This window comes from Limanda limanda, chromosome 7 (genome assembly GCF_963576545.1).
Source record: "Limanda limanda chromosome 7, fLimLim1.1, whole genome shotgun sequence".
NCBI classification, from domain to species: Eukaryota; Metazoa; Chordata; class Actinopteri; order Pleuronectiformes; family Pleuronectidae; genus Limanda; species Limanda limanda.
Window position 1 is genome coordinate 21,540,910 of NC_083642.1, and position 12,173 is coordinate 21,553,082.

The 12,173-nt window shown below is 39.4% G+C and overlaps 1 protein-coding gene across 2 annotated transcripts in view; it reads left to right on the forward strand.

The window, feature by feature from the left end:
• acot7 (acyl-CoA thioesterase 7) overlaps nt 1-12,173 on the forward strand; it is a 49,575-nt gene that overhangs the window by 26,241 nt on the left and 11,161 nt on the right. For both annotated transcript variants that reach the window (XM_061075353.1, XM_061075352.1), the window contains exons 7-8: nt 5,030-5,146; nt 11,932-12,116. In XM_061075353.1, coding sequence (XP_060931336.1) covers nt 5,030-5,146; nt 11,932-12,116 — 302 coding nt within the window. The remainder of the gene's footprint in view (nt 1-5,029; nt 5,147-11,931; nt 12,117-12,173) is intronic.

The window sequence follows — 12,173 nt, forward strand, 5'->3', positions numbered from 1 at the left end:
TGTCTGAAAACAGCTTGTGTGAGGCTAAAAAACTCAAAGAATCTCAGACACATGGGGATAATCCTCTTTTAATAGTTTGTTAATGTATTATAGATAATAAGAAATTTATAGGTTTAAAATTTTTAAGTAACGATAGGTACTGCTCGATGAAGGGTTGATATTTCTGTCCAAATTAAATATGTACATTTACATCGTCAATGCTGCTGCTGATGACGAATTCAAATTAACCATTTGGGGTAATCACTGAACCTTTTTCCCACCATGTGACAAGTGGGTGCGTCACGCCCGCTGCCTCTCAACTCTGCTGTCAAGCCGAATGACAGTAATTTTTAAACATCCAAACTTGTAGGTTTTTAATACTCGTAGCCACTCTTCCTACGTGGCAAGTCTCTCCAATGTGGCAAACTGGTGTGATTATTCCCCCAATAATTACCGCCGTCCTCTTTCTCGGGGCATCTGGGGAGCTGTTAAACAAGAACATGGCAGCCAACTGTCACTGCTCCACTCAGTCTCACAATCCCTCAGACATGTTCAAACCAAACCAAAAATAGAAAGTCTTCAGTCTATTTCTATTTAATTCATTTTACAGAGTCACAGAGATCATGCGATCGAGATTCATGCGCTTCTTAACTGGTCCAGTCTAGCCACTTGCCCATTAGCATTCATTTCATACAACAGCATGCTGAGAGGAGACTTTTTTGTGTCCCATGTGATTCCTTTGTTTACCACGCATGACCTCCTAAAGATCGTTTTATTCTGATAAGAGCCCTCATACCATTACACCACATTCTCATTCTCGCCAGTAATATTCGTAAAAGTGAAGATCAAACGAGATGAAACCCCAGCAATGCCGTGTCACTTTGTTTCAAGGATGAATATTTTATCAGAGTTTATCATCTGATTTGTGCGACCACAGCTGCTGGTTTATTCCCCTGCTATGTGAGACCAAAACAAAAAACACATATAAAGGCAACAGAAAGATATTGTTTATTGTAATTTAATGTCTCTTTTTGAATACTTCTTGATGATCATAGTGTTATAGTATTCCTTTATAACAAATAATACCACAGTTAGGGACCTATAAGGTTCAGTAGATTATCTTATTTTTGAAGCTAGCAGCAGAAGCACCAGTAAATGCCACTCATGCAACATTATGCACTAAGCCAATTGTCTTTTGTAGCTCCCAGAAGCTTTGAATGAAACATACACATAAATTAAAGGTTATCTGTAGGATATTGATTGAATGCATATTGCAGCAAACCTTCCTGAAGGGGATTAAAAAGCAGTGACTTCATCTGATGTTTATGGTTTGTTGCTTCCGAGTGCAGCCTCCCTCAGTTTTGGGCTGAAGAAATTTTCAAAGTCTGGACAGCTTCAAGAGTTCAGGTGAAGCAAGTGGACCATGTAAGTCTCCTAAGAGGGAGACAGTGCACTAGCAGCAACATAGAACTACTTCCGTTGAAGTTCATGCCTCAGTCAACATTTACTTTCTGGCTTTAACAAAAGGAATGGATAAGGATTATATATATTCATGTAGGTGTTCCTATTCTAGACGTATAACTTTTTCTCAACACAACACTGCCACCCTAAGTCGACATGGCAAACTCGTTGCTTATTCCCTCCTCCAGCCAATTCAGAACAACAATATTATTCATTTGGAATCATGTCTCTTTAATTTGGTCTCCACCAACTCCTGAGGGAAATATCTGCGTCATCAGCTGCTAAATGCTCCACTATGTTGACTACTTTGTTACAGAACTTTGTATTTCTGTCATGTGGTGCTGAACAGGAACTGTACAGTGTTATTTAATGCCTGTTTGCTACAATTAAAAACAAAAGTGATGAGATTGGGGAAAGACAAAAGCAGTTTGTTTAATTAGTGGAAAACCCCAAAATCTGCTATAGTTTGCTATAAATATCGACAGAACTGGGGAACTGCAGAGCTGGGTGATGAGTCTCTGAGTTAATCTCGTCTCATACATTTAAGTGATCCATTATTAATGTGAAAATATTAATTATAGTTATAATAACTTTGCTATGGTCCCATTAGGCCCCATTACATAGTCATAGACACGTTTTAAATATCAAAAGTGAGGAAACATGGAGACCATGTGATAAAACTCAGGTATTGCAACGTGTCTTAGAATTGAAAGGAAACGTTTAGATTCAGTCTATTGTAATACAGCGTTCAATTTCATCATCTCGTCAGGTCATGATCCATCAAGTGTTACAGGCTCAGACACAACCACTCACTCCGAGCTTTGAATAGCAGCCGCCTGCTGTGCTTTGTACTCAGGGAAGAAATTTCCATCTTAGTTGAGATCCCATCAATTTCCAGTACATAGCTGAGATGGGAAGAAAAAAGATTGAAAGATTGGTTTTGAAAAATGCTTTGCAACTGGCTTAAGGATGAGAGATTTCTGCTTGTCCTCTGGGCCACTCACACTTAAGGCACAGCATCAGGCTCAGTCAGAGTGTGTTCATAATAATTATGATAAGAATAATCTTTTTTATATATCAATTTTCTAAACACAAAAACAAAAAACATAAATGACAAAATAATGATAAACGACAGAGATGGGAACGATCATGTGCAAGTGCAAAGGGGCTTTATTAAAATTCAATAATAACATATTAAAATGAATAAAATAATCAACAAGTTAAGAGCTAGGAGAGCTAGAGTGCGTTATATAAATGTATGTGTTAAGAAGGGACATATAAAATTCAGTATTCAGATTCCAAGCCGTGAGGAAGGTCAAAAAAATGTGTCCTTAAAATGTTTTTAAAAGAGGATGGTGAGCTCACTTCTAACAAAAAAGGCCCAGTCAACCTTAGTGCACAGCAGAGACTGTGGATTGTAAATATTATCGATCAGAGTTGAAGATGATGGATCAAGCAACCTGTCACACTGTCTTTCCTTTCAACCACATACTTCAGAGTCACAGCTTGATCCAATTTCTCCTGCATCCAGACTTTTCCTGTATTTGAAATATCCAGTTAGAATTGTAAGTGTGCCAGAAAAAGAAGTCCAAGTTTCCAGCTACTTTTGTGCATATCAACACAATTAGCGAAAAATAAAATGAGAGTGATGTTGCATCCATTTAAGAGGATAACAGGATGTCAAAGTAAAAGCATGTTTCAGTTTTAATCAGCTCAGTCCTTCTTCTTTTACATGGAGCGTTGCATTTGGGAGCTAGCGGCACAGTCTGTTTGTACTCCCACACTTTTGGCCGACATAAATAGAAATGGTGGTGGGAGCATTTTTGGGCCAAACTAACTATCAGCGTGCAGACTTATTGATTTTCTGTAGCACGAGAAACACAAAAAAAGCAGCTCAGAGGGAACGACTGGGGCAACTGGAACGTCTAGCAAGGGCCTGAACATCTTTAAATGAGCATACGTTCCCAAAGACACGCACATTACACATGCACTCACACTTTCTCCGAGATGAGGAACAGATGCCACCCTCTTCCTCGCTTCTCTCATCTACAACCCACCCACTCCATACAAGATGTCCCATTTTCTGTGAGAAACCCACAAACAACTGTTTTCCTTCACACATGATACAAGCTGTCGAGGGTGGTGCGTGCGTGTGTTTGTGTGTGTGTGTGTGTGGTGCAGTCTGATAAACACAGGTGTAGGTTAGTGCATTCCTGTGTCCACACTGTGAGGTCTGCTGTGATCGTCAGACTTTGATTTCCTGCTCAAAGTGTTTTTCTCATGCTTCAAATCATCTGCAAGCATTCTGTGCTTTGTGTAAATGTTTTGATGACGGATTGTTTGATGGATATCTCCTCAGATCTTAAAAGTGATACTTGACCCAACATCTATCTAGTTTTAGGATCAAATAGTTTACCGAGCACATGTCAGCTTGAAAGGTGGCCATTAAATATTGGGTTGTTTCTCACGCAGAGAACTAGATTCATTTGACCCGTGTAAGTTTTCATGGGGAGTATAAACTCTCAAGCAACTGTGAGATCTAGAGCACAGGGTCACAAATAAAGCCTTTAAAGCATACAGAGCATTTCAATTAACAGTATGTCTCATAGATCAAGGCCGTGATGCACCAGTTCTAAGCTACAATTTGTCAGTTGCTCAAAGATCCCCATCCACCACAATCCACTTCTCTGTTCTCCATTTGTAGCTCACGATGTTCAAAAACACGTAATACCTTACTATTTCATCAAATTAGGTTAAAAACACTTGTCCCAAGTAAAAACTAAGCAGCTTACACTGTGTGCTAACTGAATGTTTTCAGAAACGAAGACAGTGAAACAACAAATTAGTTTATTTATCAGTGCCTACCAAAGGGACGTGATGTGATGTGGGATGTGACTGGTCATTATACTTATATTTAGTTAGTGACAGATCGCCTCATTTTTTAAATATCCTGGAGTGCTAAAGGTAGATTGGGGCTTAGCATTTCCCAATTTGTTGTAAATGGTATTGTTTTGTTTAGTAATTTTGTAAAATATTTATATTACCATGAATGTGAGCTATACTAGACAACATTTATTTGACGTTCATCAGCTGCAAAATAAAAACAACTATCAAAATACTTCATATTAGGGCACAGTCACACATACTGTACACGAATGCAAACTGAATATTGGGCGTCAAAGTTCACCAAAGTTAAGCCACGCTGCAGATTTACCACGCAACAGGAAGAAAATGTTTTAATTTGCCCCTTCCATCACACAGATTGGAAGCGAATGGAAGGTGACACTTGCCACTGCTCCATTCACAAACTGATACACAGGGGCCTCATAATACTGAGCGAGAAGCTAATGTTGAGGAAAGATCGATGAGACCCATTCGAAGTTTAGTTTCAGGTGGATATTGGATCAAGAAACCCAATCTCATCTTTGTGAAACAGTATCTCAAATAAACCATAAAGATCGATGAGTCTCAGTTAAAAATAGAAGATAAAATCAAAACAAAGGCGGCAGAGTAAGAAGATAATTTAATATCCCTTCTTGTATTTGCTGTGCCTCTTACTAAAGTCAAACTTTGCTTGTGTCTGGCACAGGCGTGACCATGAAGCTGATGGATGAGGTCGCCGGCATCGTGGCTGCTCGGCACTGCAACACCAACATTGTCACCGCCTCTGTGGACGCCATCAACTTCCACAGCAAGATCAAGAAAGGTGAGGACGACACAGAGAATCTATTCAGAGCTTTAGGTCACTGATACATCAAGATTGTCCACAGTTTTGTAGAATACAAACCTCTACATTACGAGTATTGTTGATACAGGAAGCTCTGTCCATTTTCCATGAAGCTGCTTTTTTACACACAAGTGAAGTGCACTCTGTAAAACCACAATTAGGAGATAATGTGGAAAAACTCAGCAGTCCATAAATTCAGCCTTAACGCCGGTCACACTGTTTCTAATTGAGAACAGTTGTGTTTTGTAGTTCTGTTGCTACATCTGGAAAGACACAACTTTGTTATGATTGAGGTATTTTCCATTACCGAGCTTTATCGCTGAGGTGTTACTTCACTTTGAGAGAGGGAACGTTTCAGTAAACAAAAGTTATGATGTGTTATAAATGCCAAACGTTAAATATCATACTAGGGCCAATATAGTGTCTCAGTAGATTTCCCGATATACTTTTGTCATTTATTTGTTTTAGGTACTGTACCTTACTCCTGTAATGGAGTGGAAAACTATTATTTTTCTATCTTCAAAGTGAACCACTGAGATACAGGTTTTTATTTGCAGCACAGTTTGGTTGTTGCCCAAACAAGGAACAAACAGAGCAGCTACACACCTATAGACAGAAAACACTGTTACTACAAAGTCTTTTTGGTCCTCTTATGGAATCTAAATATGCTAAAAAGGACTGAAAGCAGTTTCTTCAAAGATGGCGGAGAACAGCGGTGTATTACATTCACATTACATCAGTGTTTGTGCTATCTGTTCCAGTGTTGGACATGATGTGATCCAGACATCCAGATGTTATGATTATCTCAGGATATAATGTTAACAGGGGACTAGCTTCATCTCTCCCCATTGTTGAATTATGAAGTGGCAAGACATTTTTTTGTACTGGCTGTCAGCTCAGCTCAGACTGCACTGCATGTACATGCAATTTCAAATACTGCTGACTTTGTTCAAGCTTAACAAGTCACTCAGTCCAAAAGTGTTTTTCCAAAGTAGGTCTGAGTACGCATGGAGCGAGTGGTGGGGGATTGTTTGACTTTTAAAACCCACCTCTCTGTCCCTGCGTTCAGACATGCACTGCATTCAGGATTAACTCCTGACATTCTCCAGAGGGGCTTTATGTGAGAACGCATATGTCCAAGTCACAGAGTTTCCCCTTTTATTACATTATTCATTTTGACCCGCCTCTGAGTTTTCTGTGTTGTAATGTAATGTGTGAAAGTCCGGACCCAATGTGCTCACATTCTCCTGAGTTCATGTCAGAAATGGCTTGTGAGTTTCAGTACCAGAAAACTGAAAATGAAAGACTTCAGTTTAGATCTATGTCCCCATCTCTCAGATGCTCCCTATCGCTCCAGCTGTTGCCTCCTCCTTTCCTCTGGGTTCAGAAATTGGTGAAATGATTTGATCTGGCTTCCACTTTGACATATGTGTTGTGTCACTAGTAGATTTTCCGATTTGGTGAAGGAGTTCAGACAAACAAACAAAAAGAGGTGTTCCTAGGAAAACAATGATGACAATGAAGGATTAAAAAACAAAGCCAAATGAAAACAGCCACTCTGCATGTAGTCAGTCACTTTATGGTGTAAGTATTTCCTCTGGATACTTTCTCTCGCTCGCTAAGTGCAGATAATATACATCATGTGAGATGTTTCCTCCACAGATCCAGCAGAAGTTGAAGTCAAACTGGTAAAAGGATCCAAACTATCAGCAGTTCCTTTCCACAGAGAGTATTCTTATCGCAGGCAGATGTATAATTCAATAAATAGGAGATAAACAAACCCTTAGAAGGCAGCAGACAATAGTAGGTTTTGAAGTCTACTCTTGGTCGTTGAGTCACACCATAGGTTCTGTCTCATTTGTTGTAGATGTGGCTCACAGTCACTAAATGAAGCCTCGGCAGACTGTGTTACTCTCAGTCTTGGAAAAACAAGCAAGTTATTTCCAGAGGCTCCAAGAGGTGTTATGGTCTGGTGCAGGCAGGACAGCAGTATGTACTGGTGCTAAGCTATTTAATGATTCATATACAGGCAGTAACATTTAGAATTCTGTCCCGTAAGACACTGGAGGCCAATATAAGGTTTGTAGAACTGCTGTGGTGTGTTCTGTTTCTAAACAAGGCAGGTTGATGGACAGGAAAGTTATACCCTGGACTGGTTGCCATCATATCACAGGGTTGACATATGGAGACAAACCGTTCACACTCACATTCACACTTTTATTGTCTCTAATTGAAGTTAAACTCTCCAAACCAAATCTCCATGTCTTTGGACTGAGGGAGGAAGCCTGAGAAAACCTATGCAGACACGGGAAGAACATGCAAACTCCACACATTCACACCAAAAATGTTTGTGCTGTGAGGCGACAGTGCTCACCACTGCCCCACCAATACGAATTTCAGAATGTATTTGGTATTCTATATAATTTTATAATTTATTCACTAATTTGTCCTCCCATTCAATTCCTCCTCCCATGCCATTTGTCATTTTCTGTTTAGAGAATCTGCTTTGTCAACGCTGAAAGCTGTCAGGAGACCTGTCACACAAACATGTATACAGAGTGCAATGCAAATCATTTGGTGAGGACCAAAATGGCAATTATCAACAAGTGGCTTAAGACAGTTAATGTCTTTTGTGTTTGCAGCCGACAATCATCTTGTCTGCAGCATATTTCTCGAGAACTTTTCAAAACATTAGCTTTCTGTAAATGCTGTAAAACTTGACAAGCGGAGGCATCAAGTTGAGTCTGAAACATGTCACGCTGCCCTCACCTTTACAGCTTGTAAATCACTTGTTTATTAGACTCCTTCGTGTTCTTCTCCGACACAGTGAAGTGATGCAAACTTTGTGAAAGGTAAGGAAACTGTGTTTGAACAGTAATGTGCATGATTCTGAGCTGAGAATATGTCAGTGAGGTGCCGGCCATTGATGTGCCACAGTGCTCAGTCAGAGCTCTTCTCCTTTATTCATTACAGTAAAATTCCCACAGGTACAAAGACTGAGAAGAAAGGTAGAAAACTTCCAAGGGTGTTAGTCAGATGAAAAGAGAATTGAGGGAAAGAGAAGAAAGTGCTCAAGGTGAGTGAGAAAGTGTGGGAGAAAGAAATAAGTTGCAGAACTTGTGATGCATAATGAAAACTTGCAACGATATTCTTGTTTATTTATTTTAAATCAAATTTTGTTGATCCAATCTGAATCCAGGATCAGCCGGGGTCTTTCTTTTCAGAGTTTTCATGTTCACCCAATGTCTGCGAGGTTTTTTTTCCGGGTAGTCAAGCTTCTTTGACCACTTGAAAACACAAATTTCAATTAGGAAGTTCTGGGAATACAGGAAAACAGCAAATAAAATATTAATCTTAGTAGATTTTTTTGGTATTGTTTTCCCAGCCTGACCCAAACTCAGACTGTAGCTAAAATTGTCAGGTTTGGTTAGCAAGTGGACCCAGGATGCAGAGTTTAAACAAAAGGTGTCCTTAGGAACATGTCCAACAGAAAAAACAAACAAACAGAGGAATCTTACAAAAAGGTCTAAACTGAAAAAACAACTAAGAGCACAGGGGAGAACACCAGGAACCTACAGAGAGGATGCAGAGGAGGAGGCTAGCACAGGAGACGAAGAATAACGACAGGAATTCAGACAACGAACCGACAACGGGAAGCACAGAGACTTTGAACACAGGTGGAACACATGAGGACTGGTGCAGGCAATCACAAAGACAGGAAGTGAAGAAAGAAAACACACTAGGAGCAGGGCCTACAAAATAAAACAGGAAACAGAACACAAGGAAAGGGAAAACCAGAGACACAGAAACAACACATTAAAACATAAACACAAGGATATACATAAAACACAAGGAGGTACTAATAAACTGAAAACACTCTTCAAAAACAGGTGGAAACTAAACACCTAAAAGACAAAACCATGACAAAAATAGGAAATCTATAGCTCAAAGGTGTTACAGTCCCAGTTTAGTTTATCCAACATCAAGACCCGGCATGGACTTGCCTCACAGCAGATTAGCTGCATTAAATAGTTCCTCAGAGATCGGACTCAGACAGTTTTTCCTGTTGGCTGACCTTCAGTACTGCACAAATCCATGATCTACTTTCTGCATGAATCAATTATAAATCATGAAGGTCTTTTAAAAAAACACTCAAGAATAGCCTTGAGATCAGGGCTTATTCTTTTGGTGTAATGTCAGTGAGCAAATTATGCTTCAATAATCCTAATACATCTGCACCTGAGCTGAATATGTCAGGCTGCTTAAGGTTACACAAAAACAGTTAAAGGGCCAGTTAACAAGAGAAAGAATATAGATTTCCAGTGGATGTGCTATTTTCACAAACTGCATCTAAATTGCGTTGTAACTTTGCTCTCCCTTATCCTGTTTTCTTATACAACCATGCACTTCATCACCTTCTTAGAGTTGATGTGACTTCAGAACATCAAACAGATGAAGTGTGTGGATACCCGACCTAAGAGTCAGGCCAGGCTTGGACAAACATTTTGAAATGATATTTGGGTTTGGGCCGGGTTCAGTGATGTTAGCTGGGCTTTACTTATCTCATTTTTCATGCTTCACGTGCCTGTAATTGGAGAAAATGCTGGGTCTGGTCTAGACACAAAAACAGAATGGCTTGGCTAATTTTCTCTTGGTTTTGGTCTGATTCAGACAGAAAATTGTAGCCTGAGCCCTGCTCTATTCTGATAGAGGTTACCAACCAGGGTACAAAAAATATATACTCCCTTTAAATTTTTCCCGGTGCACAGAAAACTGCCTGAAGTCCTAGAGTTGAGTAGCTCATGTCCAGGGATTATTGGTTAGGTCTCTCGCACAAATCTTGTGGACTAGACCCACTGGCATTCTTGACAATAGGGTTTATTTGAAAACATTGTATGTTAGAGCCATGGATGTATGACAATAACTGTATACATGAATCCAAATGCTGCCAGTGGATTCCGGGTCAAATGGTCACTCAGGAACATCGCACCCCAAAATTCTTCTCGTCCTTGTTTGCTTCTGTGTTTTGTGGCCAAGGACATGTGTACATCAGCATCTCGTTCTCAAACTTTTCTCTCCAGAACCCTTACACTTTAATTCAAAAGCTTTTCAGCGCTCTGGTAAGGTTTTACAAATAGGAAACCTCCACATAATAATTGTCCTTGTTTGACGATTTCTGTCAACTCTTTTTTAAATGGAAGTCTGTGGGGGAAATATGCTTGGTTGAGCACAGCCAGAGAAAAGGAGCAGAACAATTTTTTCCTGTGGAAGTAGAAGTTCACAGGATGTATGCTCACACTCTGGTTTTTGAAGGGGTGCCAAAGGAAGTCTGTTGAAATGGATGTAACTGAGGGTGGTAACACACCAGATTTAGTAACAGTGTGACATTTTCCACACCTGTGTGTGTTAATAAGTCTAAGGATTTTCCAAATCTTTCCATTATTGTTTTAATGCAATTATATGTTGAGATCATTCTTAAAAATAAGATCCTTTAAAACCAACCATATAATAAAAAAATCATCTCTGAGTCTGGTTAAGGCCAAGTTAAGATTATACAAAATAAAACTACTTGATATGATTACTAAATACATATTCTTGATTTACAGCATAGGTGTCATGGTTAAAAATACAAACACTTCATCTTCCTTTCTTTTGTGGTAGTACATTACAAAGAGAGTACAGCCATTGATAGTAAGAACTTTCATATCAGGAAACCGTTTGAATCATTTTATGGTCAGTGCTGTCATTCATCAGCTAGTGAGAACAGTCTTCAAACTGCCATGCATTTTCTGCATAAGTACAAGAGCTCTGAACAACAACCATGTGTAGTTCCTGTAGCAGCTGTTCCCAAAACGTCAGAGTAGTTAGCGACAACATATTCCGATAAAAGCCCTTTATTCACTTATGCATATTTTATTATTTAAGACAAAGACTGTTTTATAAAATCTCTGTCTTATTCTGGAGGTCCGTCTCAGATGGCAGGGATAACACCTTCTCTCACTGTCTCTATGGCAACAGCAGTAATAATACAGTACAGACTCATGAAAGGGAATAAAGAAACAGATCAGTGGGGCTCAGTACTATTACTGGACTTTTTTTTTCTCCATATCCCTGCAGTGTCTAAAGGAGAGAACCAGTTGTTTTTCGTGATTGAAACATTGGATGAATTTCAATGAATCTCAGGTTGAAATCCGCAGCGTTGGAAATGACATGTCCTCTGAATTTACGGTTACAAACATTGATCTCTTTGAAAAGGTTTTCATCAAATACAGCTTCACTGTTCTTTTCTATTTGAGCACAAAAAAGAAGATCCTGCTTTGTATTAATCTAGAAAGTGAAGGACAGATCAACTGGCTTTAGTTTGAGTCTGAGTGGAAAAAGAATTCAACAGGTTCATGATGCAACAATGTGAAGTCAGTTGCAGTAGCTCATGTTAAAGTTTCCTCAGTCGACAACCTACCAGCTAACTTCATGTTCAGTTTGTGCTCAAAACAAAGACACATCCAGGTTTTTCATTTGATTTCAATATTTCCGAGTGCGAGGTAATTACAACAAAATATTAATATTTTTGTAAAACCTCATAACTTTTGTACAACTTTTCCTTTTATATTCTGTAAAAGCTTTAAATAACACAACAAGATGTAATTCCTGTGGCTGGCTCAAGGACAGAGTTGCTTGAATCAAGCAAAGATTTTTGAGCATTGAGTCACACATTGGAAATGTTAAAATATCAATTTGATAATGTTCTTCCTCTTCTCTCCAAGGCTGCGTGGTGACGGTGACTGGGCGTCTCACATTTGTCAGTAACAAGTCAATGGAAATTCAAGTGATCGTAGATGCTTCCCCGCTGATGGAGGAAGAAAAAGGGAAATACCACGCGGTGTCCGCCTTCTTCACCTTCATCTCCCTGGACAAGTACAACAGGGCTCTCCCTGTTCCTCCTCTAAAGGTCGGTACCATGCAGGCTGTGCACTCTGGAGCTTTATTAAAACCTGAATGTTGAATT